Here is a 27830-nt window from a genome sequence, read left to right as displayed (position 1 = left end):
CTGATGTTACTTCTTCGTCTCCATATGCGTATGCATCAACCTACACGACAGACATATCGTCAAGAAAGGTTTGATTGAGCCATACAATAACACAAAAAAATAATGCCATAAGTTACACCCCAAACCCAAAAAGTCTACCCAAGTCTAACACGCCTGCGAACCCTAAGCTAAAGGCCTATACCCTCTTCGGCCCAAACTCATCAATCACGCTCCTCGGCCTCTTGAACGTCCCCAGCGGCTTATACTCCACATCATCCATCCCAAACGCCTTCGGGCCCCCAATCTCAATCCCCCTCTCCGTGCTCGTCCACCGCTCGCTCGCCGTGATGCCAATCACGGTACACAGCAAGCCGTATCTGTATTCTGGCGTGCCGATCGCCTCTCCCGAGTTCGTGTCGAGTACGCAGATCAGATCGGGCACGCACGCGAGGAGCGTCTCCTTCCCAGACGCGTCCACATGCGCCGCTAGGATATTCTCGTTCTTGAACGGCACCTTCACCGTCCCGCTGAACCTCTGTCCGCTCCCACTTGCACTCCCACTGCCCTCGTCGTCGCTCTCGATCGCGGCGATGACGACCTCGCCATACACATGTCCCTTGACGACCTTCCTCTCCACGCCGACAATCTTCCCCTTGAACAACACCTTCGCGCTCTCCTTCCCGCCGACCTCGTCGATGATCACGTCCGCGACGTTGTCGAGCTCGTTGCGCGACTTGCACAGCGCGACGGCGCGCCCGACGCGCCAGGCGAGCGAGATCGTGTTCTCGACTACCCAGGATTTCGCGTTGGCGCCTGAGCAGGGACCTTTGGCGCAGGCGACGTGGGAGCCCATTTCGGAGAGGGCGGCGCGGAAGGCGCGTTCGATCATTTTTTCCGAGGTGGCGGAGGTCATGATCTATAGAGATGAGTGGAGTAAGAAAACACGGTCAAAGGACGGAAAGGGGAAAGGAGGAAGAGGAGGAGAAATACGGACCATATTGTTTCCGTTCCCGTCGGCGATGGCGGTAGGCACAAAGTGAGCCTGGTCGCCACCGAGTACGACGGGCGTGATCTGCCACGAGACGGGGTACGCGCCTGGTGGGCTGTCAGCACAAACAAACAAGTATAAACCCGCAAAATAAACACGTACGACCCATCCAGTCACCGTCGACGGTCGGAATATTCATATTGTTAGATGCACCGAGCAACATGCCTATTCGTACGAAAACGACGTCAGTTCTTAGTTTCCAGGTCGAGATACAATGAATGAATCCAAAGGGAAGAAAGAACGCACCCTGCAAGCCGTTCCCGCCCCCAATCTCCAGCGCGATCACCGAATCGGGTTTATACCCCAACATATCATACACCAACTTCTGCGCTTCGACCATCCTAAATCGCCATGCACAACGAACAAAGAAAATCAGTATTGCATCGTCGCGGCAGCCATGATGGGAGAGAGGAAGGGGGCGAAAGCGTCCAACGTACTCATTCGCAGGCAACTTCTCAATCCCAACCGTCGGACTGCCCTTGCCACCCCCACACGCCACGACATCATCGTCCTTAATATCCTCCGGCGAAATAACGCGCACGACCGCGCCCTTGCGCATCATCTCGCGGAGACGGATGAAGTGCGGGTATGGCGTTCCACCACCGCCTGTTCACAACACACCCAAAGACAAACAAAAAAGTAATAACCTTCCGTCAGTCGTAGTTCATAGTCTGCGTGGATTTTATGGCAGATGGCAGACAGGAATGATGAAGAGGCTACGTACCAGTCCCGAGAATATAACACCCCACACTAATCCACTCCAGATCCACCTCCGAAACGACCCATTCCCGCTTCTCGTTCACGACGGGCCTGTACGCCGGGATATCGAGTGCGATCTTTTCGGCGGCGAGGGAGGAGAGGTCGAGAGGTTTTTTGTCCATTACGTTGTTTGAGGAGGTGGCGTCGTTTGAGGGGGTCGGTGCGGACGAGGGTGAAGGGGTGGTGGTGGAGGAGGTGGTGGATGTGATGGGGGTGGTGGGGGTGGTGGTGGTAGTGGTGGAGGAGGAGGAAAGGGGAAGGAGAGAGGAGGTGGGCTTGGAAAAGTCAAAGTCGCCGATGGCTGAGGATATGATGCATTCGATCAGTTTTATTCGCGTTTCGTTGGCCGTGGTAAGGAGGACAGACCTTTGACGATCACCCGCGACTTGTTCGCTACATACTATCCATTCCAATTCCAATCCAGCGCACAATCAGCACAACCGTGCTCTCCAAAAAAAAGAACGAATAAAAGGGGGGGGGGGGAGGGGGGAGGTGACGAACCTGCAACGGAATGCAATCCATCTCCGCAATCTTCACGCTCTCCCTCACCGCCCCATTCTCGACCGCCTTATCCACCGCTAACGCACATATCTCGTCCAGGATCGTTTGCATGGATTTGTCCGCGGTGGATACCATGGTGTCGATTGTTCCTGATACGCGGGCGATGGCTACGGAGCAGAAGGTCATCAGTGCCGGTTCCAGTCCGAATCACAAGGAGTGAGAAGTAGGAAGGAAAGGGAAGAAGACATACCCGCCCCAATCGCATTAGCCACCCCCGCAAACTCCGGCCTCACAACCCTACTCGCCCCCTTCAACTTCGCATCATTGTCATTGTCCTCATCGCCGTCGTCGACGGGTACGAGCACCGCTCCACCCCCAACTAACAAAACCGTGACGTCCTCCGCGTTCGTTTTCATACGATCAATGAGACCTTCTAACATCTTTTTCATCACTTTCTTGAACTCGTTCACTGATCCTTCGCCGTCCTTTCCTTCCTTTCCTTCCTTCCCCGCGCCGCTCTCACTCCCAGTGCTGGTGCCAGTCTCACTCCCAGTGCTGGTGCCAGTCTCACTCCCAGTGCTGGTGCCAGTCTCACTCCCAGGGCTGGTACTGGCGAACTCCCCACTAGCATCCAAAAGGCCCGGATCCCCAATATGTCTCAGCCCCTGCGCACGCACCGCATAATCCGTCGCTGTCGCTGTGTTACCCCCGAAGACGAGTGCCGATTGTTGGATGCGGTGGCCGACGGAGTCGGGGCCTATTGTGAGCTTTGCATGGGGAGAGGAGGAGGAGGAGGGAGAGGAAGGGGAGGGTTTGCGGACGATGGAGCCGCCGCCGAGGCCGATGCTGTGGGGGGGTGGGGATGGTGCGGTCAGGACGGGTGAGGAGGGAAGGAGGGGGTGGTGAAGAGGAGGGGAGAGAAGAGGGAAGAGGGAAGGAGTGAAGGAGGAGTGGTGAAGAGGGAGGTAAAGAGGGAGAAGACACGTACGACTTCACGTCAGGACACGAGAAATTCATGCGCACGCCGCCGATCTCGGTTATAGCTGCTGCTTGACGGGGAAGTCCACTCGCGAGGAGCATACCGCAATCCGAAGTCGTCCCTCCAATATCCACGACCAAAATATTCTCCTTCCCCTCTCCCTCCCTCCCCCCCTTCACCCCCACACCCCCCTTAACCAAAAACGCCGCCCCACACATCGAATTCGTCGGCCCACTACTAAACGTCCTAATCGGCAACAGCGCAGCCCTATCCGCCTTCAAAATCGTCCCGTCGTTCTGGGTGAGAAAGACGGGACAGGAGAGGGAGAGAAGGCGGAGGGCGTGTTGGAAGGAGGAGATGGTGAGACGGGCGAAGGGGAGGATGGAGGCGTTGAGGATTGAGGCGTTTTCGCGTTCGATGAAGCCGAGGTTTGCGACTGTTCAGGGGGGGTGTGAGTATGAGGAAGGGGAAAGGAAGGAGCGGAGGGAAGGAGGGAAGGAGGGAAGGAGGGAAGGAGGAGGGAAAAGGACCTTGTTTGGAGAGCACGACGTCCGCCCCCGGTAAATACTTCCTCACCCACTCGCCCGCTCTCTCTTCCTGCCTCTGCACCAAATCCGAAGGCGAGAAAACCCCATTCACAACCACGCTCTTAATCCCCAGCTCCGCAATCTCCTTACAAACCTTTTCAACCTGCGCCTCGGAGACATCGCGGATGATGGTCCCGTCGACTTCGAGCCCGCCGTCGATGCAGGCGGAGTATTTGCAGATGATGGAGCGGAGGTCGAGGGGCCAGTCGATGCCGGGGGGGACGTCGTGCGAGAAGGGACCGGAGAGGCGGATTACGGCGACGGGGGCGAGGCGGGCTTGGTCTTTCTCGATTACGGCGTTGATGAAGTGCTGTTCATTGCGTTTTATAAGTATGAGTAGAATGGGATGAGGAGAGGAGATGAGGGGAAGAGGGAGGGAGAGGGAGGGAGGGAGGGAACGAACGGTTGTGCCGATGGTGACGCTGGCGATGCGGGAGCGGTCGACGTTGGCTTTGGTGAGGAGGGCGGTCATGACATTCTGGATTCCATCGCTCGGATTCGTCGTCGTCGGTGACTTGTGCCTGCGAGTGCGTCAGTTAAAGTAGCTTTCATGGAGTGCAAGCTTTGAACGCACCAGGCGATAATGCCCCTATTCGCCGCGTTGGCGTCTGCGAGAGGGTCGAGCAAGACACCGTCGACGTTCGTGCCGCCGACATCGATACCGACGCGGAGAGTAGCCTGTTCTGAAGACATATTATGTGACAAGCAAGGAGATGGCTTATCGACCGCGTCGGGCTAAGGCTCAGCTCGAGTTATATCTTTTCCTCGAATACCGATGCATTGTTTAAGAGAGTCAATGGAGTCAGAGCGAGAGCAGAGGGTCGCCGCCGCGGCGTGTCGAGAATGAGACCCGTTCCGCCTTTTTTCTCGTCGCTGTCGGTGGTGCAAGTCACCCAGAGCAGAGCAGTCCTGAGTCCAAGCCAAGGCGATGAAAGTGAAAGTCTGCGAGTGGAGAGCGCCGGCGGCAATTTACAGGAATTAGAGAGGCGAGGCGAGACTGCGTGGTTTGTGCGGCAACAAATTGTTGACAGCGTTCAAAGCGGAGGACGAGTTCAGCTTCCGCCAGGCACACACACGACCGCCGACGCAGGCTCCACCCAAGTTGTCTATTTATCGTCTCTGCTATCGGCTGGAACGATAGCTGGATGTGCTCGAGTAAAAATGGCGAAATATCATGCGTGTGTATATCTTCAGAAAAGGTCGAGTCCACAACTTATAGGTCCAGGTATAACGCCAACTCCAGGCATGCCACTCAATGAACCCGGACGGTGCGATCGCTGGAAAGCCTAGCACCCAGGCCGTCGGCGAACAGGAAACCGACAAACGGCCGGTTCGCCGTCTTGACATGCGCAAATCAGTCTGTCAAGTTCAACCTGGATAACGAAGCAGATCAGGCACAGCAGCTCCTCCCTTCCCGCCTCTTGCCCTCCTCAGCCAGCCCGAGTTCTTCTCCACCGCCGGGCTCGGCTCGACTTTCCACTTCTTTCGCTTTCGTCCAGCTCCAGGAGATACCGCACTTATCTATGACAACTTGAATTGGAAGAGTATAAAGTACAGCGGTCCCACAATGAAGAAAGCTTCGTCGGACTGCTTGCTCCCCGCTGCCGCCACCCTCCGTTCATAGCCATGTCTGGGTCTACGCTGCTCCAGAGAGTTAACAGCGCTGTCAAACTCCGTGGCGAAGAGGGAAAGCACGAAAAGACGAACGCTTGGTCGAATCGTGATCTCATTCCTCTTCCACCTGCGTATGTTCTTTTTGCTTGTTGTGGGTACGGATATGTCTGACAATCGTGTGAACTTAGGCGCAGGACTTGGGGCTTCTTCGAGTTCTTCGGTTTCTGGACGCTCGGCTCCCTCAACGTACGTGCTGCACTAACCTCTTCTTTTTGAGACATACAACTCATTCGGATTTTGTTGGATCATGATGCAGGTCGCGACATGGCAGACACCAAACACGTTCCTCACCGCTGGCCTCTCTGTAGGACAAGCCTTGGGCGTCATCATCGTCGGTCGTGCCATCATCGGTCTCTTCGCCACGCTCGTCGCTTGGTGTGGCCTCAAGTGTCCGTTCTCCTCCTTCCTTCTTCATCTATCACTCTGGTGCAGTCGGACTAACATAGCATACATCGACAGATCACATTGGTTACACCGTCCAGAATCGCTACTCGTGGGGCATGCGCGCAAGCTACATCCCCCTCCTTCAACGTATCCTATTGAGTGCGTGCTCGTTCATTCTTCTTCAACTACATCCTATCATAATCCATATCGCTCACCTTCCTGTCACAGACTTCATCTGGAACGCCTCACAAGCATGGACGGGCGGCAAGCTCGTCGCAGTCTGCATCACCGCTATATTCCCCTCATTCGCGAACCTCCCTGATTGTACGTCTCTCATCCCACTCCCACTCCCCACTCCCTACTTTACTTTATTCATTGACGTGTCTCGTTGCTTGGTTGGCTGATTGGTTGGTTGATCGGTTGGTTGGTTGGCAATGATAGCCCTCCCTGCGTCCTTCCCCGCCTCATCCCGCGACATGGTCGGTTTCTTCATCTTCTGGTTGTTTTCCCTTCCTTTCCTGTGGGTCCCGCCCGAGAAATTCCGGAGGCCGTTCCAGGTTACGAGTATTTATTGTGGGCTTGGTATGGTTTGCATGCGTACGTCTTCATTCTTCTTCTGCGACTCGCCTTTCACCCAAGAATTCTAACCCCCTCCCTCCTCCATCTTCCCTTCCTCCCACCCCTCCCTACCCCCCTCCCTACCCACCCACCCCCTCCCCCGAAACAGTCATCTGGTCCCTCAGCGTCGCCCGCGGTGTCGGCCCCATCTTCTACCGCGCCAACACCCTCTCCTCCTCCTCCTCCTCCTCCTCTAGCTCCTCCTGGTCCACCGCCTGGATCATGCTCAAATGCATCAACTCCACCATAGGCGGCAAAGCCGCCGGCATGACCAACGGCTCCGATTTCTCTCGCTACGGCAAACGCAAGCGCGACTTCATCCTCGGCACCTTTACCTGCCTGTTCTGCGTGGGCACGTTGGTGAGTTTCGTGGGATTGGTGGTGACGGCGGCGGGAGAGAAGATTTATGGGACTGTTTATTGGAATCCGCCGGATTTGTTGATGAGGATGATGAGTGATGGGGGGGGGAGTGGGAAGGCGAGGGCGGGGGTTTTCTTTTTGGCGTTGGGGTTTGCGTTGACTGTGCGTTCGCTTCTCCTCCTCCTCCTTCTCCTCCCTCCTTCTCCCCCTCCTCCTCGTCATTTTCGCTGTCGACCTACGCTGACGGTGGTGTGCATATGCTATAATAGTCCGGCTTCGAAAACATCTGCGGTAACGCCGTCGCAGGCGGTATCGACCTCGCCGGTCTCTTCCCCCGCTATATCTCCATCCGCCGCGGAGCCCTCATCACCTTCTTTGCCGCATGGATCGTCCAGCCGTGGCAGCTCGTGAATAAAGCGACGACGTTCCTCACCGTCATCTCCTCCTTCTCTGTTTTCCTCGCGCCGATTATGGGGATTATGTGTGCGGATTTCTTTGTCCTTAGGAAACAGAAGGTTAGGCTTTCGGACCTATACCGAGCGCCGGGAGAGGGGCGGATGGATGGGACGGGGATGCCGGTGGAGGTCGTAAGAGGGAAGGCAGGAGGGGAGGGAGGAGGAGGAGGAGAGGGGCAGGGACAAGAGCACGATTATTGGTTCTGGCATGGTGTGAATTGGAGGGTGTTTCCGGCTTGGTTGGCCGGCTGGGCGCCGACGATTGGAGGGTTGGTGGCTACTGCGAAGCCGATTGGGGATGCGGCGAGGCCGGTGTTCGAGCTTTATTATATTAGTTTTTTCCTTGGTGGGTTTTTCTTCTCCTCTTTCCTCTTTCCTCGTTGCCTCCTTCCCTTTTCCTCGTTGCCTCCTTCCCTCTTCTACTTCGGTTTTGTGGAGTGAGCATCCAAACTAACGACGTGATGGAATGCGACAAAAACAGGCTTCTTCATCTCCTTCATCCTCTTCTACACCCTCAACGTTCTCTTCCCGCCCCCCGGCCTCGGCGCCTCCGACGACACCGACATCTTCGGCGCCTTCTCCAGGGCCGAATGCAGGAAACTCGGCATCGCGCCGAATCCGGATTCCGCACCCGAGTCGTCAGAGGGAGGGTCGGAGGGAAGTGATGTGGAGTCGCTGGAGGGGGAGAAGGTGCCGGTGACAGTCAGGGAGGGTGTGGTGGGGGTGCCGGTTGTTGAGAAGTCGTAGGTTATGGTTTATTTTTTGGGGGTCAGAGGGGAAGGAAGGGTGTGCGATTTAGATGTGTATCATGGTTTCTTTTGTTTTTATGGCGATGGATGAGTAGAGTAGATTACGATTCATGTGTACTAGAGACGATATAAGTACGATACGATACGATTCGACCCACTTCTCGGAGATATTTGTGGGCTGGACGGTTCGGAATCCGGATCGTGAAAGGGTCAGAAAAACAGGCCGTGAATAGACACTACTTATATCTTCAACACCGGTTGAATGCCATCTGCCTGCCGCGGGGACATTACTTACTACTTACTACTTATAAGTAAAGCGAACACATTGACACACAATGTCCTTGGAAAATCGGACCCAATCCTGAGTCTGCGCTCCACCGACCCTTCCTCCGACCCGCGCAGTGGTGGGGATTCAGAAGTCGTAGGTGGAGGTTGTAGGTTGTGTTATCTTTTGGGAGGGGATGGTTTTGGGATGGTTTGAGGGGCGGAAGGAAGGGACCCGGGTGGGTATTCTTTAAGGGTTCACGAGGACGTGATGCATCAAAGCAGCCAGTGGCGGTCCTTGCTTGCATCCTCGTACAGAGACGATACAAGTACGATACAATTCGACGCACTTCCGGGAGATACTTGTGGGTTGGACAGTTCGAGTTGTGAAAGTATCAGAAACAGGCCATAAACGTTAACGCTATATATACGTGAAAACACACGGTGTCTAAACAATGTCCTTGGAATATATCATCGTGATGTATCAAAGTAGGCAGCCCCTGCTCCTATCCTCGTATATGGAGACAATATAAGTACGGTAAAATTCGACCCACTTCTCGGAGATATTGGTGCCCGAGTTGTGAAGGCAGCAGGCCGTAAACGCTATACAGCGAACACACATGATGCCTGAACAATGTCCTTGGAATATATCATCGTGAAGTATCAAAGTAGGCAGCCCTTGCCCCCACCCTCCTACACAGAGATAATACAAGTACGATACAATTCGACCCATTTCTCGGAGAGATTTCTGTAATGAACGGCTCACGGCGAACACACGCGATGAATGACCTTGGAATATGTGTACCGCCGTGATGTATCAAAGCAGCCAATATCAGTGAACGATTCCCTTCACGCCAAGAATGACAGCTAGTCAGTGTCTAAAGCAGCCAGCCCATCCTTATACGCATCTTCCCCGTCGTCCACAAGCTCCATACTCATCGGCAAGGCTAGTTCAGAGACCGCACTCGATAATCGTCTCGTCAACTCTGCGTACACTGCGTGCGGCAGTCCATGGCCGCGGTAGCATCTCTGTACGTCCATACAATCCAATGGAACCCCCAACCGCTTTCTCCACTCGGTCATGAGGACGAGGGTTTCGAGAAGAGTACGCTTTCCGTGGCTCGCAGTAGGCTCTTTAAAGCCAAGCAGGCAGCGAGAGAGCGTCAGGGTCCTGAGACATGGAAGAGGTAGTTCGGAGGGAACTCGGACGGAGTTTTCGACAGGGGGGTCTTCGTGAGAAGGTGGCAAAAGGGCTTCGCAGAAGAGGTCCACCTCTGCGGGGTTGTCGATGGATACGAGAGTCAAGTTGGACAGATGATTGAAGATGGTTCGGTATGGTGTTACAGGGTTCGACGGATGGACGGATCCAGCGATCGTTAGGGATGAGAAACTGGCCGATGGAAGTAATTGCACCATGGAAAGAAGAGCGTTCTGATCGATGTATGCGTGACCATATGCATTTCGTCTCGCCGGGTCCAAGATCTTGACGAGAATTTGCGTTGTAGAGTTTAGCGCGTCGTTCAAACCGCCAGGACTCTCGACCATAGCGTGAGTGGGCAAGCTGGTGAGAAGACGTGGGTCGTATGCCCTGATCTGGAGCTCTGGGTCGCCATAGACGACCTCTAGGTCGGTGATCGTCGAGAAGAAGGATTCTGGGTCGTTGTGCGTCGAGTAGTGTACATGCAATGAGTTGAAAATGAAATTCGCATTCGACTCAGTGGTCCAACTGGAATTCTCCTCTACGATGATGTGAAACCTAACGCTCAGGGGAAGAGCGAGAAAAGCAAACAAGGTGGAGAACGCGAATGCATCTCTGGCACGAAGACAAAGTACGGAAAGGCGGGGAAGGTTGACGGGCAAGGTTGTAGGAAGATCGTCGAAGGAGTGGTCCACAGGAAGATTTTCGAGCTCAAGGTATTCGAGTGCGGACATGGTACTGAGACTGTGGAGCAGATTTGATATCGCATCGCGATTCACAAGATCACGGGGATTGAGTGACAGAGAAAAGTTGGTGACATGGGAGAAAACATGAGTAGTTGGGAAGGTTATCCCTTGGAATGCGACGGTTCGTAGAGATGACATCGCATTGCGGTCGAAAAGTAGATCAGGCAAGTCGAAATTGGACGGGATCGCCTTCGCCCCTTCTAATCGCAAAACCTCGAGAAGAGGAGCCGGGCGGTCCAAAGCGCACAGAAGTTGTGATCTATGATGCATGCCCAAATTGGTGAACGAGATTTCTTGAGACCGAGCGAGGTGCTTGTGAATGAAGTCGTACAGTTTCGAGGTAGGTGGTTCGTTGAGATGGGTGAAGGGATTAGGGATATGGACATCCTGCCACGATGTATGATAATGAAGTTTCAGGGGTACATCCCTGGAACGAGAAACTAACTCTTGACACCAGGTGATGCCGAAAACATCGAGATGTATCTCATTCCACAGGTGAGGTAAACCCAAGGCTAGCGTCCTCCACTGCCGCGATACGTGAGTTAGACGGATCCATCCAAGTCTGTTATGCTGCATTGCCCGCGGATTAATACGTGCAGAATCGAGGATTGTCGGGCGCTCTATAGATCGAAAAAATAGCATGATGCGACACAGAAGCTCGGGAGGTAGTCGTAAAACGGGAGCTAGAGCGTTCCTTTGTGCTTTCATGAGCAGTATGGTTTTGTAAAGGCCTTCGATCTCATCATCTATGGCGTCGCGAGTGTGCACGATAGTTTCTGGTGGGTCGGCCGTATCGATGCTAATATAGCGGGAAAGACGTGAACGACCAGATTCCAACCAAAAGTCGCGAGGCCTAATGTAGAGGAGTTACGGTAAGTTCGCATGGTGGCACGTATATGAACGAGACTCACTTCGTCTCCAATGCGGTCAACGACTCGCCGCTATCGAGTGCGCCAATTTGTGCGCCTGAAGCCTGACCACGACTCATGGTTTGTGGATAGTGTTTCTTTCGTAGAGACACCAAGGGGATTCAAGCTATGGGGCTCGGTCGCAGAGGAGGAGGGGTTATGATGGTAGTTGTCATCCGCCACAATCCGCCAGACTGAGATTAATATTGGCCTTTATGAGATGGTCTGATCTAATCTAATCTAATCACGCGTCAAGATCTAGAGCAAGGCTGATTTTGAAATGTAAGCACTCTTGTCTCTGCTCGCCATGTCTTCCGCCGACGATAGCGAGGCAGCTACGCTCTGGAAAGTGAACCGGACAATCCACGAGCTCGTAAAGGACAGGGTATGTCTACTGCCATCTTAACCATTCAAAGCAATGACTACAGCAGAGCAGGGCTATCAAGTAGCGGACGATGAGATTCACATGGATCTAACCACTTTCAAGTCCCACTATGCGAACAGTGGAGGGAGTGTTGAGTACGTTAACCCTCTTCGTGTTATGCTTAAATTGCGTTGCTGATTGCAGAACCGCGCCGCAACTCTTTGTCGTAGTCGAAATCAACTCAATTTCTTCACCAATCTGCGCGTTAATGTAGAGGAGCATATTTTTGTGTTTTTCTCCGACGAGAAGAGTGTTGGTGTCAAAACCATGCGCAAGTGAGCATTTTTCTTCACGGATAATGGCCATCTATCCTGACTTGAACAGACTTCTACAAATCATGACGGAGAAGAATATACGTCGCGGCATCATCATCTTCCCCGGCATCATGACCCCAGCGGCGCGCAAGGTGCGTTGAAACGGCTACTCACTCAACAACTACGTCGTTAAATTCCGTCCGAACAGGTTATCGTCTCAATGGCTGAGTTTAAGGTCGAAGAGTTCTCGGAGGCGGACTTGCTCGTCAACATAACCCATCACAAACTTGTACCCCGCCACGACGTTCTTACCACAGAGGAAAAGAAAATGCTCCTTGAACGATAGTGCGTCTTATTTGCCTTCTTCCTTATCAGAACAACGGTAGCTCACTCAACTATACGTGTGTGTGTCGAACATCCAGCCGCCTGAAGGAGACCCAGCTACCTAGGATTCAGCTTGCCGATCCCATCGCACGATATTATGGCCTTCGACGGAGTCAGGTCGTCAAAATTACTCGTCCCAGTGAAACGAGCGGTCGGTACGCCAGTTACCGTATATGCTTTTGAGTTCGACTCCTGCTTGTTTTAGCTCGTTTCTATACGCCAATCCCCCATTATATCACCGTCTCGTTGTATTTAATAGTTTGTCCTGTTTAACATTTTCCTTTATCAATCGTTCCCCTTGGCGTCTTGTCAGACGACCATTTAACATGCCCGAACCACAGAAGACAACAGTCGAATTGCGTGATAGATAAGATGAGCATGATGCGAGGTAGGATATACGGGACAAAACATGCTCATTGTGAAGCGAAAGCAAAACGAAAGCATACGGAGTAGGTGCTCTCCACGAGCACCAAAGCAACACCCTTGGCAGAGGCTGAAAGGAATGTTGATCACCACGAGAAACAAGCGGGATCACTTTCTACCAAACATGATCCTCTCTATCTCGAGCTGCACCCTAATTTGCGCAGCTTTGCCCTCCGTCGAAGTTCCTCCGATACGCTTGTCCGTGCCCGCGATACCCTGCGTGACACCCTCGTAGATGAGGCCCATGAGCTTGATCCATTGTTGGCCCCAGACGTCGCGCGCTTTCTCTCCGCCTACCTCGAGCGCCACTAAACGCAGAATCGTGATATAAAAGAGAAACGATCAATATCTAAAGCCGAAGCCGACAAGGTATAAGAGCTCGACGAACCGTAGATCAACTCCGCCGCCAACGGATGCGTCAACAACCCTGGTGAGCCCATCAGCCTCGCCAACCAGGCCCACAATCTGCCCGTCTGGTAAACCTTCGCCATCGGCTTCGGATGGTCGATCACAAGCATCGTGAAATACACCCTCATGATCCCCGCCACCCTTGCCACCATCTCTGCCGATCCATTCACCTCATCCTCCCTATACATCCCCTGCGCCTTTCTCTTTGCTTTGGGATTGGCAGTCCATAGCATACCGTCGACGTCTTTGTCCTTGAATGTCGGTGTGGGGGGAGAAGGTATTGGGATGACCCAACCACCGCAACGGGAGAGTAGCCGTGCGAAGAAGATCTCGGAGAAAGGGGGTGGAAAGACCGAGAGGAGGTTGATTGTCAGTTGGGCGAGGGGATAGGCAGACCGTTTTTCGGCGGTGACTTCGGTTTCTGCCTGGAGGAGGATTGCTTTGGCGAGGGAGGAGCCGAGGGAGAGGAAGATGGCTGGTGGGAGTTGTTGCTGGAACACTTGTAGAATAAACGAGGACTGTGTACAGGGCTCAGAATCAGGATAATGAGGGAGGGGTAAGAGTGGACATACTATTTCGTTGATGGCTTGGGTGTCGTTCGTGAGTTGGCCGATCTTTGGCGTGATCTTGCGCCGGTTAGCGTTGGCGAGCTTCTTTAGTTCTGGGTTGCCTTTCACTGCGGCTATGGGGCCCGCTTTGAGTTTCTGTGAATAAGAGTTAATATATGCTAGGCTATATAGCGAAAAAGGACTAACTTTCAAAGTCGAGCGAGCGCCTATCCAATCCTCCTCGGCTGTGGCCATACCCAATGCCTTCCTCTCCTCAGCTTCCTTCGCGAGCTGTTCGGCCTTCTTCCTCTCCACCTCCTCCGCTTTCTTCCTCTCTTCCTCCTCCGCCACTCTTCTTTTCTGCTCTTCTTCCTCCTCCTTCTTCTTGCGCTCCTCCTCCGCCTTCCTCTTCTCTTCCGCAATCCTCCGCTTCAACTCCTCAGCCTTCCGCTTCTTCTCCTCTTCTTCCTTAAGCTTTCTCTCCTTCTCCAACTTCACCCTGACCTTCTCCTCCTCAAACTTGATCGCCCCCTCGATCTTCTCCCACATCTTCTTCGAGCGCTCTTTCCATCGAGCCACCAGATCAGCTTCTTCGCGTTCATGCTTGAGTTTGAGGGAAGAGAGGAGGTCATTGACGGAGTTCATGTCGGCCTGGAAGGATGCTTCTTGAGCGGCCGTGGCGCGCGATTGGGAGACGGAGATGTTGGCTTGACGTGCGGATATTGAGAGGGCTTGCTCTTTGCGAGCTGAACGCTAAAATTAGGGGTGAGCGGTTAGGAGGCGGCGGTGGGGTGAGTTATGCAAAGTAAGAGGCTTACGAATGCGTCCCTGCGTGTCCGTTTTTCCCATTCCTCATAGGGATCATGATGGTGCGTGTGTAGGCGGATTGAAGCTATAGTGTCCTCGATAAAGTGTCTCTCTTGAACGGATAGTGGAGGTCGTGCAGAAGCGCTGTCGGATCATCATTAGCGACGCGTTCATCGTGGAGGCACAATGGCGAGAGGCCAAATCATGCCTTCAAGGAGATAATGGCATTTCATGGAAGAGTTTGAAACGAAATATAAACGCACGATGGATCGTTTGCCATTGCTTGAATCTGAGACCTGCTGATTACTCCTGACGTGTTGTGAGGTATCCAATCGTTTGATGAGGTCGTGATGTCCGACTCTGAGCCAGAGGTGTCATCTTCGTCGGACATGAGTACCGAAGAATGGATCCCATAGGTCGAGCGGCTACTGACGACGACCGTTAGTTAGGGGGAAGCAAGCGCGAAATTGTGGCAACGCACTGTCTGACTGGAGAAGGCGACTCTGAACGCGGGACACCGAAACGCATGATTCAAGTCTCAGTCTGAATAAAGCAAGCAGAGATGCGTGGATAGATTATCCGTAGGGGTTCGGCTGAAGCAGAACGTTGAGGTAGGGATGTCGCTATGGTCGTGGCACTCGTAAGGTTCGTGTTGTGACAGAGTGTACAGAGCCTTGCCAGCGAGGCGGTATTGTTTGACGTGAGTCCCGCTGTATGCTATGAGAGTGTCACAAAAGCAGAAAACCGAGACAGAGCACAGAGGGCGATGCAGAGACGGTGAACGTTTGGAGAGACTCAGACTGACAAGGACTGACACAAACGCGTGAGTGGCACCAACTTCTAGCACGTGGAGGCTCGTGAGAACATAATGCTGTTTTTGGCTCTCGCCCAACAACAGCAGGAAGCCTCTCTGTCCTCTTCCCTTCTCTTCGTCCAGTCTTTCTCTACGATTCTTCATTGCTGGCGAGCCTACACTGGGCTTGAACAGTTGGATCTGCTGCGAGTCATACGATGCACTAAACTTGGCAGTTGACGAATTCATGGCAGACCAACATAACAGGCGATGTTGAAAGTGGACGAGAAAAGCTGTCGGCGTTTGGTAATATCTGAGGCGCAAGCCTGTCCGGAAGGATTCCAAAGCAAGACATCCTCCGAAGATGTTTCGTGACCTCGGGCGCGGACTCTTTGCTCTGTTTTTTTTTATCGTGTCTCGAGTGGCGCTCACAATGCACGCAGTACTGGATCTCGGAATGGTTTCATTGACATACTTACCAGGTCGCACGGTCCTGGACGTCATTGACGGCTGACCTTGGTTGTACGACATGTTTGTGTATTCCTTATTACAGCGCGGGCCCCGACATTCCCCAGTTCAATATAGCGTTTGCCACGGAATCATCGCTCCGTTTCTTCTGTCGGGACCAAATGGAGGCTGCCCAGTGAGGCGGCCTCCTGTCGACGTCTCTTGCCGTAACCATTTCATGTCATAACTGCTTTGCCCGACAATTGGTGGCTGTGAGTAGAATAAGTATGGAGAACTTGAAGCGCTTTGATGACCTGTGTTACGTTCTTGGTGCATATCATCCGAGCGGCCGTCTCGACTCGTCCGTGCGGCGTGCGACCGCGAAGCAGCCCAGCTTCTCCGCTACGATTCGCAGGTGAACACACCAGAATTGAGGTCAAGCCTCACTCAGACTCGACATGGGAAGCGCGCAAGATCTCCATATATGACCAGCATGCTCCCTTCCATCGACCACCTCTGCCCTTTTTGCGATCTTTCTTACGGTACTCAATAACTCCCGCCATAATACGCAATGGCCGGCCTTGCCACGATCGTTGTTGATCTCGGTCGTGAGAACCCAATTGTCCCTCTCGCTCTGCTTGTGAGCTTCTCGGCCTACTCTGTTGTGCGGTATTATCGTAGCCCGTGGCGGAATGTCCCTCCTGGGCCAAAAGGGCTGCCTATCCTTGGGAATGCTCTCGAGCTCGGTGGATCGAAGCTTTGGTTGAAGTTGACGAAATGGCGGGAGGTATATGGTGCGTTCTCCGCATCACTCATGATCGTTCTTGTTATCGTTGTTGACGATCCATTACTATCGAATTGATTGCAGGCGACGTGGTTTTCCTGAACGCGGCAGGACAACCCATCATCGTACTCAACTCACCCAAAGCGGCTGCGGACCTCCTCGATAGGCGAGCGAGCAACTACTCGAACCGTCCTCGCAATGTCGTGGGCTCCGAGATGATGACTGGCGGACTCTTCATGGTGTTCAAGTCTTACGGTGACCTGTAAGCTTCTCGTCTTCCGTACGATCATTTCCGGCAGCCGTTAACAATCCACCTTTAGCTGGCGTCGCATGCGTCGCGCAACACATGAGGGTCTTTCCAAATCTGCCTCTACCGTCTACCAACCTGCCCAAGTCGCAGAATCCATACTCCTCGCTCTTGGCATCCTAGAGACTCCGTCTCAATGGCACCCACATATCCAACGCGCCAGTGCCTCTTTCACCATCAACCTTCTGTACGGGTCGGACTCAGTGGCGAAGAAAGGGGAGAACGTGGAGAGTGTAGCGTTGTCAGATGCGACGGATAGTAGGGTCGCTGAGATCAACGACTTTGTTGCGAGGTTGACGAGTGCGTTGTTGCCCGGTTCCCATCTTGTGGAGTTCTTCCCATGGATGAAGCACATCCCTGCTACGTGAGTGCTTGTTCGATCGCACCTATCAAAGTGTAGGTAAACAAGGCTGGATATTGACACTCTACACCTGGTGAATTTTTTCATAGGTTCGCGAAATGGAAACGAGTAGCACTTGCATCATACAAGAAAGACTCAGTGCTGTTCGAGAAGATGATGGACCCTGTCACCACCGGTCTGGTGAGTTCATCATACCTCAGTCTGATCCACCTTCTTAGTCCCAAATCCTCAGTGGCTCTCGTATTGACATTTATCTTCGTGGTAGGCCAGAGGCGACGAGCCTTCCAGTCTGATGGGCCGCATTTCCAAGGACTACGAGCGCTACCAACTTACAAACCGCGAGAATGCCTGGCTCGCTGCTACGATGTTGTACGTACCATTCTATTTCCCCACCCTCATTCCCGTTCTCTGGGTCTTTGTCGCAAGCAATCGTCATACTCATATCTTTTCGACGACGCAAATAGTGCCGCTGGCTCAGAAACAACAGCAGGCGTCGTCACATGGTGGGTACAGGCCATGATTCTCTACCCCGAAGTCCAGGCTCGTGCACAGGCGGAGTTGGACGCTGTTGTAGGGAGGGATCGTATCCCCACCTTCGCCGACTACGAACATATGCCGTATATGAGGGCTATGGCCAAAGAGGTGCGTTGCCTTCCCCCTTGTAACGCAATACTACCTCGCTCGTCTGGGCCACACGAAATAACCTGCTGATGGTTTTCTCATGTCGCGTGTTCATAGGCGCTGAGATGGCACCCAGTCGACCCGCTCGGTCTTCCACACATGTCCGTCGCAGACGACATTTACGAAGGCCATTTCATCCCCGCCAACTCACTCATCATCCCCAATGTCTGGCTCCTCAACCAGGACCCGCTCGTGTGGGGCCCGGACGCGATGGAGTTCAAGCCGGAGAGGCATCTGGATGAGAAAGGGCAGTTGAAGGCGGTCGGACCTCCGGATGCGAGGGAGGAGAGTCACTTTACGTATGGGTTCGGGAGGAGAGTTTGTGTGGGGAAACATGTCGCGAATGTGAGTTCCTCCCGATCTCCCCTTGGGTGAGATGTGACGCTGACTATTCTTTTGATTTTGTTGTGGCGATGCGTGCTCAGAGCTCGTTATTTATCGAGATGGCGATGATCCTTTGGGCGATGAACATCGAGAGGCCGAAGGATGCGAGTGGCAAGCCGGCACCGATGGATCTGGAGAACTGTATCGAGGCTGGTCTTGTCGTGTAAGTATATTTCTTTGCTCATTCGCTTTCGTAGGGCTCACAGTTTCTTTTGTGTGGAACATAGTGGCCCGATGCCGTTTGACATCAAGGTGACGCCGAGGTTCCCCGAGGCTGCGACGATATTGGAGCGTGAGAAGGACGTGTTGAAGCGGTGATGTGTGTATGAGCTGTTGCGCGAGTTCGTTGGACGATGATGTCTCATGTTGATCTTCTTACATTATGAGGTGGATTGTATACACTGTTTCGATTATGGTATCTATATAGATAAAATGACATTCGAGCATCCTTGCTCCCATTGTCCGCGTGCTCGGGAAGGGAACTGTGTGACTGGCAGCTTTTGAGCGTAGAGGGTGGGGAGTCGGAGGGAAAATACTGGCCCTCGACCGCATGATAGTTTTATGTCGTGCAGAGGGCGTACCTGCTGGTGAGTACCACCTGAGAGATGTCAAAGCGAGTCGTTGAAAACAAGTGCCACAGGTGGCGTGCGTGCGAAAGACATGCCGTTCTAGGCTTCCACGACGACGTTCAACTTCCGGATTCCCCGGACCTTCCCTCTTCCTCTTTACCCTAATCCTGATTTTCTGGAAAGTCTCCTCCATCTGTCGCCGGCTCAAATGACTTCGTAGGCTTTCAGACCAACCTTTCCGTTTAGATCGATTCTGCATTGGGTAAGCCCGTTTGAAGTGCGTGAGAGCGGCGTCGACGGTTTTGATACCAGTACCCCAATAGTACTACCCCCGGTGCGACTCCACGGTACTCAACGTTATATCAACCTTGCGCTAACCTCCATCAATGCACGCTTCTTCTTCATAGGTAAGTAGTTGGATGCGACTGTCTGACCCCGTAGGATATAGCGGTCACTCACCAGTTTGGTTCGACTCGGACAGGCCATTCGATTGAGAACCTCTAAGTTGACTCGTGAACTACTTTTGAGACTTTTATTCCAGAGCCTCAGGGATGTGGCAGCCACTCGTAAGTTCATGATCTACTTTATGTCATACGTATTCAAGAGCCTTCTGTTCTTATCGATGTTTTGACACCATCTTTCTCAGCCTCCTGATCCGAGGGCCCCGCTGCATTGTGGCAGGAACGACACTCCATGTAAATATAGGGACCCACAGTACTCAATTGACTTGCATGAGCGCGGCCGTTTCAACCAGGACGGTCTGTGCGGCTTGCGCCCATGAAGTAATTACCTGCTCTTCCTCCGGAACCTTTCACAGGGCGCGGGTTGATGCCTGCATATAAAAATGAAAACTGGTCTTTGACTCTGCACTTCTTCCCAGGTGGCCGCTCCCAACCTTCAGAACCTACCCAAATGGCTTGTATCACTGCGAGTATTGCTGACTTTTTCGGCAAAATCTTATCGTTTTCTTCACTCTCCTCGTCAGCTTTTCAGTATGTTCTCTCGTCTAGTATTACTGAAGCTCGCGGCGAAAGGTTCCTCCCGGACCTAAAGGATGGCCACTCATTGGGAATGCTCTCGACTTGGGTGGTTCACACCTTTGGCTCAAGTTTACTAAGTGGCGAGAGACATGGTATGTTGTCGATTCGATGGCCACCTACTATATGCACCTTCAATTGACCGGAACTTGTCGATTATTTCACTAGGTGACACCATATTCCTCAGCGCGGCAGGCCAGCCGGTCATTGTCCTCAACTCTCCCAAAGTAGTGGCAGACCTCCTCGACAGGCGAGCAGGAAACACATCCGACCGACCACGAAATGTCATCGGATCTGAGATGCTGACCGGTGGTCTCTTCATGGCCCTTCAATCTCACAGCGACGTGTAAGTACGGTCCTTCTTGATGACACACGTTTGCGACAATATACTGATACTCGGTTTCAAATCGGGTTCAGACTCATTGTTTGAAGATGGAGACGCATGCGCCGCGCGACCCACGAAGGCCTCTCCAAATCCTCCGCTACCGCTTATCATCCCGGCCAGATGACAGAGTCGGTATCCCTCGCTCTCGAACTTCTTCATTCTCCATCGCAGTGGGTCTCTCATGTCCAACGTGTCAATGCCTCCTTCACCATAAACTTCCTGTATGGCTCCAATGCGGCCACGGACGGTAATGCGCCACTCAAGATGGACGGGATGGCCACGACTTCTGAGGCTACAGACAGCAGAATTGCGGAGATCAATGAGTTTGCGGAGCGATTGGCGACTTCATTGCTGCCTGGAGCGCACTTAGTGGAGTTTTTTCCTTGGATGAAATATATTCCTGTGAGGTGAGCCGTTATTATGATATAGTCTTCGAGTTGAGCGCTGATAACACGACCGCTAATACTGCATTACATTTCCTGGCTTGGTTTAAGTTTGCGAAGTGGAAACGAGTAGCGCTCGAGTCTTTTAAGACCGACTCGGCCATATTCGAGAGAATGATGGCTCCTGCACACACCAGTATGGCAAGTCGACCCACCCTTAGCACGACTCTGCTCCTGAGTTTGGTCTAGGGCTCATACAACATCTATTGAACTATGTTCCTTGTTCTTTCTAGACCAGAGGTGAGGAACCTTCCAGCCTCATGGGTAGAATCTCCAAGGACCAGGATCGGTACAACCTGACCTCGGGGGAGCGCGTTTGGACGGCTGCAACGATGTAGTGCGTACAATTTTGTTTCTTATTTTCTACTGTGGTCGATGAAAGGCTCATAATTCTACATTTGAATACACGCGTATATTCCTATAACAGTATCGCGGGCGCAGAAACAGTCTCGAGCGTCATGACATGGTGGGTTCAAGCCCAGGCCCGCGCACTGGAGACAAAGTTCGAAATATCCGGAGAATATATTTTGAAGATACTGGGAATGAACTTACAAAAGCTTTCACGTTCATGCACCGCCAAAATGCGGATAATTTTGCCGATAAAGGCACCAATAAGTCCAAACACAGATATAGGGTCAAAATAAAAATATCGTGATCAGAGCCACGCAGAGGTTATTGTGAATGATATCCTAAAATGGTCCTGCCAAAAAGCTCGGCATCCACCGAGGAATATATTTCCCAGCCAAAGTTGGCGGGGAAATATATTCCGCTATAGATGCCGTGCCTTTAGGGGGAATATTTTTGAGTTACCAGCCACAGTAAATTCTGTGTGGCTCCCCTCGCGATATTTACGTTTTCCCTACTCAATCCTGATTTGGATTTATCGGGAACCATATTCCGGATATCATCAGGCTTTTTGTAGAGGGGTTCATGCAGATCATTTTCTGAGTAAAGTCTGCCTATCTTCAAAATATCTCCATCAGACATATCAAACTTTGCCTCCAGTGGCGCACAGTCAGAGCTGGACACTGTTGTGGGAAGAGCTCGCCTTCCTACGTTTGCGGACTACGATCATCTGCCGTATATCAGGGCCATGGTTAAGGAGGTACGTTGTATCTTTCCTCATCATCTCTTCCCATTTCCAAAATACTCCTATATTAGCCTGTAGTTCAATGGCTGACAAATAACGCTTGTCGAAATGCTAGTTACTTCGCTGGGGACTTGTTGCCCCATTCGGTCTTCCCCACGCTTCCACCGTAGACGACTACTACGAAGGCTACATCATTCCCGCCAATTCCTTCATCATACCGAACATCTGGCTTCTCAACCGGGACCCTCTGGTGTGGGGGCCTGATGCGATGGAATTCAGGCCGGAAAGGCATATGTATGATGGGAGTGAGCTGAGAGTCCCTGCGGAGGCGAGGGAGGAGGGTCATTTCACGTTCGGGTTCGGAAATGTGGGTACTTTTGGAAGATTTCATTCATGAATACCTATTTGACGATCTGCTTACTATCTTTGGCCTTGGTTTAGAATTCATTGTTCATGGAGGTTGTGACGATGCTCTGGGCTATGAACATTGAGAGACCGAAGAACCAGGATGGGCTGCCGGTGCCGATAGATTCAGACGGATGTGTGGATACGGGACTCACTGTGTGCGTGCATGTTCCCACTTCTGTCACTGCAGGAGACTCATTGACGGCATCCTTTTCATGTTTGATATAGACGTCCAATGCCGTTCGACATTAAGGTGACGCCGAGATTCCCCGAGGTTGTGACGATACTGGAGCATGAGAAAGATGTGTTGAAGCGGTGATAATTCTCCTGACAAACGGTTAGGTCGTTAGTCTCGTTACATTCTGAGTGCACAAAGTATCTCGATTACTTATGGCACACACATATATACTTGTCATTTGAGTATCATTACTAGGGCTTGCTCCACCTTTCCGTGCGTGCTCTTGACACGCCGGGACGACCCCGTTTCAGCAACTGACACCGGCAGATACTACTTAGTGGGTACATGAACATTGTTACAGCTTAAATTTGCTGGCCAGCCAAGCCTTGTTTCATATGTGAGCCTTTGTAGACGACCAGGGAGGTGCGTTCAACGAGTCGAATTCTAAAGGTGGAAGCTTCCTTGAGGACTGAGTGGCAGTCACTGGTGATGATCATTACTTATTAGTATTCAGACAACAGAAGAAAAAATTGGTTTTCAAAGTCATGATGTGGATCCCTCGATATCCATGCAAGTGAGCGTTTTTCCAGGAAAGGCCTGCTAAGACCTTGGAAGTTGGGATTCTGATTTGGAGTTGGCGAACGTGAGCGCGTGAACACAGGCGCCCACCTTCAAGCGTGAGAAACACATGTCAAACTGGGACTCAGAACGGCGGTTCATCCCGATGTTGTCGGCAGCGCCTTTATTCAAGTTTCCCTGTGACACTGACGAGGAGCTGACAGATCTTGAATCCTATAATTAAGAACGATTCTGTCGCTGACATTCTCGTCCCAAGCATGATGTGAGTCTTGAAGGTTCCGATATCTCCACTGGCAGCCTGAGTACTAGCATTTACTCCGGTGCGCGGTGTATACCAACGTGCATCAGCACACGCTCCCTCATAGCTGCCTGCGACCGCATGGATTCCTGGTTCTTTCCTCCATTCTAGGTCCTCTTTGCCTTTCATCTTGGCCAACATGCAAGAAGGTGACAAAGTTCTCTGTATAAAGCATTTTGGTATCTGAGTTACAGTAGTCGACGTTCGACCCGCAAGCTCATTCGAGCTACTTAAGGTTCCGAATGTCCCCTTGTATTGGAGAGGGAGTTGGGAGTAATACCGCCTCGGTGCATTTTTGGAAGTCTTCTACCATTTTGCTCAGCTTCGTGATCCGAGCACCCCGGTGTATTGCTACAATCTCCATATATGTATATGCTATACACCATTCAAATGGCTAGCATGTTTGCAAGCAGACATCAGCACCTATCGGCCTGCTGAGCTGTAATTATGGAGGGTGAGGCTCATACTTAAGAGAGGAATATTGGACTTCAACTCAGTATTTCTGTACCTTTCTCCAAGTGACGCCGCCCAACTTCCTCAGACTTCGAATGTACGGTTCTACGATGATCTTCGTCGACTTTGCTCGACAGAATCCTGCCCTCCTTCTCACTCTCCTCGTCAGCTTTTCGGTCTACTCTCTCGTCCATCATTATCGCAGCCCGTTGCGGAAGGTTCCTCCTGGACCCAGAGGATGGCCACTCATTGGAAATGCTCTCGATTTGGGCGGGCCGCAGCTTTGGCTCAAGTTGACTGAGTGGCGGGAGACGTATGGTGTGTTTCTTCAAATTTATGGTCACCGCATAATACAACGTATTGACTAGCCATCGTCGACACCTTACTAGGTGATATCATATACCTCAACGCGGCAGGCCAGCCCGTCGTTATCCTCAACTCTCCCAAAGCAGCGGCAGGCCTTCTCGATAAGCGGGCAGGGAACACCTCTAATCGCCCACGCAATATCGTCGGATCTGAGATGCTGACCGGGGGACTTTTCATGCCCCTTAAGTCTCCCAGTGACGTGTTAGCTTAAAATTTTCCCATGTCATTCATGCTAGTATAATGACCACCGATGTGTATTTTCTGTAGATGGAGACGCATGCGTCACGCTACTCACGAGGAACTTTCGAAATCATCCTCCACTGCCTACCAACCCAGCCAAATGGCAGAATCCGTCTCTCTTGCTCTGGACCTTCTCCGTTCTCCATCGCAGTGGCTTCTAAATATACAGCGCGCCAATGGAGCCTTCATCATCAATCTCCTCTTTGGTTCCAATCCAGACACATCGGACATTGACACGTCAAATATGGATGGCACGCCAGTGACCGTGGAGACCTTTGATAGCAGAATTGCTGCGATCAACGATTTCACGAAGAGGTTGACCATTGCATTGTTGCCTGGATCACATTTGGTTGAATTCTTCCCTTGGATGAAGTATATACCTGCTAGGTGAGTTATTATCATCATGCATTCTATAGCAATCAACCTTCACCCGAAGTGCTGAAGGAAGAAACGCTACTGAGGATGTACGCTCTTGTTAACCTGGTTCAGATTTGCAGAATGGAAGCGAGCGGCGCTCAATTCGTTCAAGACTGACTCAGTCACATTCGAAAGAATGACGGCTCCTGTATATGCCGGCCTCGTAAGTCTACTTTATGTTCAACATAACTCTGTTTATAATGGTTCATGAGCTTATGCATTCACTCGATGCGAGTTTTCTCCTTTCACAGGCAAGGGGTGAGGAACCTTCCAGCCTCTTGGGTCGCATCTCCAAGGACCCAGGCCGGTATAACCTGTCTTTAGGCGAGAGTTCCTGGATCGCTGTGGCGATGTAGTGAGCACTATCCCATTTCTCCCTCCATTTAGCACTGTATTGACTATTTTGGGCACATTCTCCCCTCGCGTATGTGCGTGCTCCACATTAGTGCCGCAGGCGCAGAAACAACCACTAGCATCATGGCATGGTGGATGCAAGCCATGGTTCTCCATCCTGATGCCCAAGTTCGCGCCCAAGCAGAGTTGGATGCTGTAGTGGGAAGAGCTCGTGTTCCTACGTTCACGGACTACGAGCATTTACCGTATATCAGGGCTATGGCTAAGGAGGTGCGTTGTCCTTTCTTCTCATCTTGAACTCTACGATCGAGTATTCTGCTTATATCGAGGCGATATGCTATGTAGGCACTTCGATGGAGGCCAGTAGTTCCACTCGGCGTCCCCCATGCTTCCAGAGCAGATGACTACTACGAAGGCCACTTCATTCCCGCGAACTCCTTGATCATCGCCAATGTATGGCTTCTCAACAGAGACCCAGGCGTCTGGGGTCCGGATGCTATGGAATTCAAGCCGGAGAGACATCTAGACGATCACGAGAAGAGAGTAGGTCCGCAGGAGGCGAAGGAGGAGGGCCACTTCACGTATGGGTTTGGGAGGAGGGTTTGCGTAGGGAAACACGTCGCAAATGTACGTATAACACCCGTGGTTTTGACCATCTCGAGCGGCGGGCTGATCCGTTTCGGCGTGATGCGTTGCAGAATTCACTGTTTATCGAGATGGCGATGATCCTCTGGGCAATGAATATTGAGAGACCGAAGGATGCTGATGGAGTACCTGTGCCTATGGATGTGGACGGATTTATCGATACCGGGGTTGTTGTGTGCGTGCATAATCCCTTCTTCTTTGTAGTGTCCCTTTTACTAACATCATTTGTTTGGTATAGGCGTCCGACCGCGTTCGATATCAAGGTGACGCCGAGGTTCCCTCAGGTTGTGACGATATTGGAGCACGAGAGGGATGCGTTCGAAGCGGCGAAATCGGTCAGAGTTGCAGAATGATGGTAGTTCAAGATGAGTTGACGATGTATCGGCACTTTGGATCGTTCTGTATTGGTCCTGTATGCGTCGATGACGACGCGGGGACTTCCTCAATATTTCAATTCGTTGTCATGCTCTCTGTCCATAATCGTTTGCCGTTGCTCTCGGTACAGCTGGATACGAATAGCGACAGTACTTACTGGCCAAGCGGAAACGGCGTGAGCCCGGTACGGTAGTCAGGCTTCTCTCAGTGACTAATCAGTCGGTGTCATCTCGATCGAGCCACGAGCCCGTTTCGCCTGTACGCCAATGACTAGGTTCATCATGTCACCCATCAAGAACGTTCGAACACACGAAGCGGAATCAGAATGAACGGTGTCCGGAACTCGGAACTCAGAGCTTTTGCGACCCGTCCCGATTTCTGTACGTTTGGCTGCCTTGTGTCCCCCCACTAAATACAATATACTATCACTATTTAAGATGACTCGACCCATCCTGAGGTCCGGGCTCTGAGTCAAAAGGAATGATTTTCGTAATACGAAGCAGACTTGGTGCGATAATCCTGTTTCGTACAGCTCCAGTATTTCAAGGAGGTCGACATACCCATCCTGACGATTTGCTTCCTGATAGTAACATCATTGTTCGCCCCCGCTGGGCAAAAAGGCTCATCGTTTCTGTGCGGAAACGGACAATAATAAGTCTGACTTCTCTGTTACCTTTCCCTTTGCCTTTTCGGCGCTGAGCAAAGGGTAAAAGGTGAAAGGCGACCTTCTCCGTCGAGAAGCCCTTTTTTTCACCTTTGTCCGTCTTCTCGAGCCCGAAAAAAGAAGACAAAAGGCACTACAAAAAGACAGCTTTTCCGTGGCTCGTCCGACACCGAAAAGAATGTGGTTTCAAGGCGCAAACGAGGCGTGAAAAGACAATCTTTCAGCAGTGCCTTAAAGCACATTGTCCCAGCCGTTGTGGATGGTGAGGTGATGACGATCGATGACAATCGAGCACGCGACACCATCTGAACGCACAAAGCTGGCTTGACTCTTCACCCATTGGATCCAGCCGCGAAGGGAACTTAGCGCCCTATCTTGCCCGATGGTCAGATATGCTGGCTCTCGGCGCTGTGGGACAATGGAGTATTCAAGGGCATCTGCCATGGAGTGAGCGGGACGTCGAAAAGCACATGTCAAACGGAAGTGATAGCAGTAGAAATTTCCGCGCCGCAAAGGCTTTTCGAATATGTGATTTCTCGGAGTAAATGCTGTTTACGGACTATACTGCTTTGTCGGCCTAGTGCAGAGTATGTCTGCCGCGTTCGAGGAAGAGCGCCGAATGCATCATTGCGTGGAAAGTGGCAAGACAAAGCTGAAGCCAGTGATGTGGCGCCGACAACGAAGCCGCCCCAAACCGAGTGGCTCAAGGGGCCACGTCGAAGCCGACGAAATCGAGTGTGCGCACGGACCATCCAGCGAGGCGTGACCTGATCAACGAAGAAAATTAGGTTCAAATCAACAAAGTCACATGCCTAACACGGTGCGATGGCTAAACTGATGGCGCCGGATAACACCACGCGAGCAACCAAAAGCCGGACAGTTGTGCCGCGTCGTGCCGGTGTCCATTAAAAGGCACGGACTTCACCTGTGTCTCTCTACACTGTCCTCCTACCCCACAGCAACAGTACTCCCCATCTGAAACCTATCACAAACTGCCCTGGCAACAATGGTGAGTGCCGTCTCACTATGAACGACGAGCAGAGCGTATAAGGAGATGTACTCACGTGTCGCGCCCTTGCTTTCTTTGTGTCAGCCTAGCAAGCTCACTACTACGTACC

General features: G+C 52.1%; 8 protein-coding genes across 8 annotated transcripts; 5 read left to right on the top strand and 3 right to left on the bottom strand.

The window, feature by feature from the left end:
• Positions 1 to 68: 68 nt before the first annotated feature.
• On the bottom strand, positions 69 to 4767 carry STEHIDRAFT_140793 (DUF917-domain-containing protein). The gene is made up of 14 exons (XM_007306810.1): positions 4428 to 4767; positions 4257 to 4374; positions 3797 to 4163; positions 3276 to 3702; positions 2538 to 3133; positions 2288 to 2454; positions 2153 to 2186; positions 1752 to 2087; positions 1675 to 1698; positions 1465 to 1633; positions 1274 to 1368; positions 1130 to 1192; positions 974 to 1074; positions 69 to 895 (listed from the first exon to the last, which is right to left on the bottom strand). Exons 1-14 carry the CDS (start codon positions 4544 to 4546, stop codon positions 176 to 178), a joined length of 3336 nt encoding a protein of 1111 aa, XP_007306872.1. The 5' UTR covers positions 4547 to 4767; the 3' UTR covers positions 69 to 175.
• Positions 4768 to 4933: 166 nt separating this feature from the next.
• STEHIDRAFT_140792 (uncharacterized protein) lies at positions 4934 to 8106 on the top strand. Its single transcript, XM_007306809.1, has 9 exons — positions 4934 to 5598; positions 5656 to 5713; positions 5784 to 5916; positions 5987 to 6070; positions 6140 to 6235; positions 6353 to 6508; positions 6639 to 7051; positions 7159 to 7690; positions 7826 to 8106. The coding sequence occupies exons 1-9, from the start codon at positions 5480 to 5482 to the stop codon at positions 8089 to 8091; spliced, it is 1857 nt and encodes a 618-aa protein (XP_007306871.1). The 5' UTR covers positions 4934 to 5479; the 3' UTR covers positions 8092 to 8106.
• A 1007-nt stretch (positions 8107 to 9113) lies between these two features.
• Positions 9114 to 11323, bottom strand: STEHIDRAFT_140791 (uncharacterized protein). Its single transcript, XM_007306808.1, has 2 exons — positions 11213 to 11323; positions 9114 to 11154 (listed from the first exon to the last, which is right to left on the bottom strand). The coding sequence occupies exons 1-2, from the start codon at positions 11287 to 11289 to the stop codon at positions 9225 to 9227; spliced, it is 2007 nt and encodes a 668-aa protein (XP_007306870.1). The 5' UTR covers positions 11290 to 11323; the 3' UTR covers positions 9114 to 9224.
• Positions 11324 to 11516: 193 nt separating this feature from the next.
• STEHIDRAFT_148558 (DNA-directed RNA polymerase RPB5 subunit) lies at positions 11517 to 12597 on the top strand (the record flags this gene model as incomplete). Its single annotated transcript, XM_007306807.1, has 6 exons — positions 11517 to 11594; positions 11646 to 11728; positions 11804 to 11908; positions 11958 to 12039; positions 12096 to 12232; positions 12310 to 12597. The coding sequence occupies 6 exons, from the start codon at positions 11517 to 11519 to the stop codon at positions 12452 to 12454; spliced, it is 630 nt and encodes a 209-aa protein (XP_007306869.1). The 3' UTR covers positions 12455 to 12597.
• STEHIDRAFT_170227 (uncharacterized protein) lies at positions 12573 to 15204 on the bottom strand. Its single transcript, XM_007306806.1, has 7 exons — positions 14939 to 15204; positions 14721 to 14882; positions 14469 to 14601; positions 13858 to 14403; positions 13675 to 13806; positions 13083 to 13620; positions 12573 to 13002 (listed from the first exon to the last, which is right to left on the bottom strand). The coding sequence occupies exons 1-7, from the start codon at positions 14983 to 14985 to the stop codon at positions 12803 to 12805; spliced, it is 1758 nt and encodes a 585-aa protein (XP_007306868.1). The 5' UTR covers positions 14986 to 15204; the 3' UTR covers positions 12573 to 12802.
• A 1016-nt stretch (positions 15205 to 16220) lies between these two features.
• STEHIDRAFT_123331 (cytochrome P450) lies at positions 16221 to 18679 on the top strand. The gene is made up of 9 exons (XM_007306805.1): positions 16221 to 16491; positions 16566 to 16743; positions 16802 to 17152; positions 17239 to 17329; positions 17415 to 17518; positions 17614 to 17791; positions 17888 to 18175; positions 18256 to 18377; positions 18442 to 18679. Exons 1-9 carry the CDS (start codon positions 16269 to 16271, stop codon positions 18530 to 18532), a joined length of 1626 nt encoding a protein of 541 aa, XP_007306867.1. The 5' UTR covers positions 16221 to 16268; the 3' UTR covers positions 18533 to 18679.
• Positions 18680 to 19695: 1016 nt separating this feature from the next.
• On the top strand, positions 19696 to 22462 carry STEHIDRAFT_159327 (cytochrome P450; the record flags this gene model as incomplete). Its single annotated transcript, XM_007306804.1, has 7 exons — positions 19696 to 19915; positions 19989 to 20166; positions 20253 to 20612; positions 21654 to 21753; positions 21854 to 22105; positions 22180 to 22301; positions 22372 to 22462. 7 exons carry the CDS (start codon positions 19696 to 19698, stop codon positions 22460 to 22462), a joined length of 1323 nt encoding a protein of 440 aa, XP_007306866.1.
• A 1299-nt stretch (positions 22463 to 23761) lies between these two features.
• Positions 23762 to 25754, top strand: STEHIDRAFT_62499 (cytochrome P450; the record flags this gene model as incomplete). The annotated part of the gene is made up of 8 exons (XM_007306751.1): positions 23762 to 23969; positions 24041 to 24218; positions 24285 to 24494; positions 24540 to 24644; positions 24747 to 24837; positions 24926 to 25029; positions 25121 to 25298; positions 25374 to 25754. 8 exons carry the CDS (start codon positions 23762 to 23764, stop codon positions 25752 to 25754), a joined length of 1455 nt encoding a protein of 484 aa, XP_007306813.1.
• Between the last annotated feature and the right edge of the window lie 2076 nt (positions 25755 to 27830).

The sequence above is a fragment of the Stereum hirsutum genome, assembly GCF_000264905.1.
Source record: "Stereum hirsutum FP-91666 SS1 unplaced genomic scaffold STEHIscaffold_12, whole genome shotgun sequence".
Taxonomy (NCBI): Eukaryota; Fungi; Basidiomycota; class Agaricomycetes; order Russulales; family Stereaceae; genus Stereum; species Stereum hirsutum.
The sequence above is the reverse complement of the archived record's forward strand: the minus strand, read 5'-3'. Positions and strand labels throughout refer to the sequence as shown.

Bases quoted from the DNA above. Each gene is read 5' to 3' on its own strand.
- STEHIDRAFT_140793 (XM_007306810.1), bottom strand. From the start codon at position 4,546: ATGTCTTCAGAACAGGCTACTCTCCGCGTCGGTATCGATGTCGGCGGC. The intron at 2,455-2,537 runs GTATGTCTTCTT...TCTGCTCCGTAG, and splicing joins GGCTAATGCGATTGGGGCGG to CCATCGCCCGCGTATCAGGA. The intron at 1,369-1,464 runs GTACGTTGGACG...ATGGCGATTTAG, and splicing joins GAGAAGTTGCCTGCGAATGA to GATGGTCGAAGCGCAGAAGT.
- STEHIDRAFT_140792 (XM_007306809.1), top strand. From the start codon at position 5,480: ATGTCTGGGTCTACGCTGCTCCAGAGAGTTAACAGCGCTGTCAAACTC. The intron at 5,714-5,783 runs GTACGTGCTGCA...ATCATGATGCAG, and splicing joins GGACGCTCGGCTCCCTCAAC to GTCGCGACATGGCAGACACC. The intron at 6,509-6,638 runs GTACGTCTTCAT...CCCCCGAAACAG, and splicing joins GCTTGGTATGGTTTGCATGC to TCATCTGGTCCCTCAGCGTC.
- STEHIDRAFT_140791 (XM_007306808.1), bottom strand. From the start codon at position 11,289: ATGAGTCGTGGTCAGGCTTCAGGCGCACAAATTGGCGCACTCGATAGC. The intron at 11,155-11,212 runs GTGAGTCTCGTT...CCTCTACATTAG, and splicing joins TTGACCGCATTGGAGACGAA to GCCTCGCGACTTTTGGTTGG.
- STEHIDRAFT_170227 (XM_007306806.1), bottom strand. From the start codon at position 14,985: ATGCGTTTCGGTGTCCCGCGTTCAGAGTCGCCTTCTCCAGTCAGACA. The intron at 14,883-14,938 runs GTGCGTTGCCAC...CGTCGTCAGTAG, and splicing joins TCGCCTTCTCCAGTCAGACA to CCGCTCGACCTATGGGATCC. The intron at 13,621-13,674 runs GTATGTCCACTC...CCCTGTACACAG, and splicing joins CCCAAGCCATCAACGAAATA to TCCTCGTTTATTCTACAAGT.
- STEHIDRAFT_123331 (XM_007306805.1), top strand. From the start codon at position 16,269: ATGGCCGGCCTTGCCACGATCGTTGTTGATCTCGGTCGTGAGAACCCA. The intron at 17,153-17,238 runs GTGAGTGCTTGT...ATTTTTTCATAG, and splicing joins ATGAAGCACATCCCTGCTAC to GTTCGCGAAATGGAAACGAG. The intron at 18,176-18,255 runs GTGAGTTCCTCC...ATGCGTGCTCAG, and splicing joins TGGGGAAACATGTCGCGAAT to AGCTCGTTATTTATCGAGAT.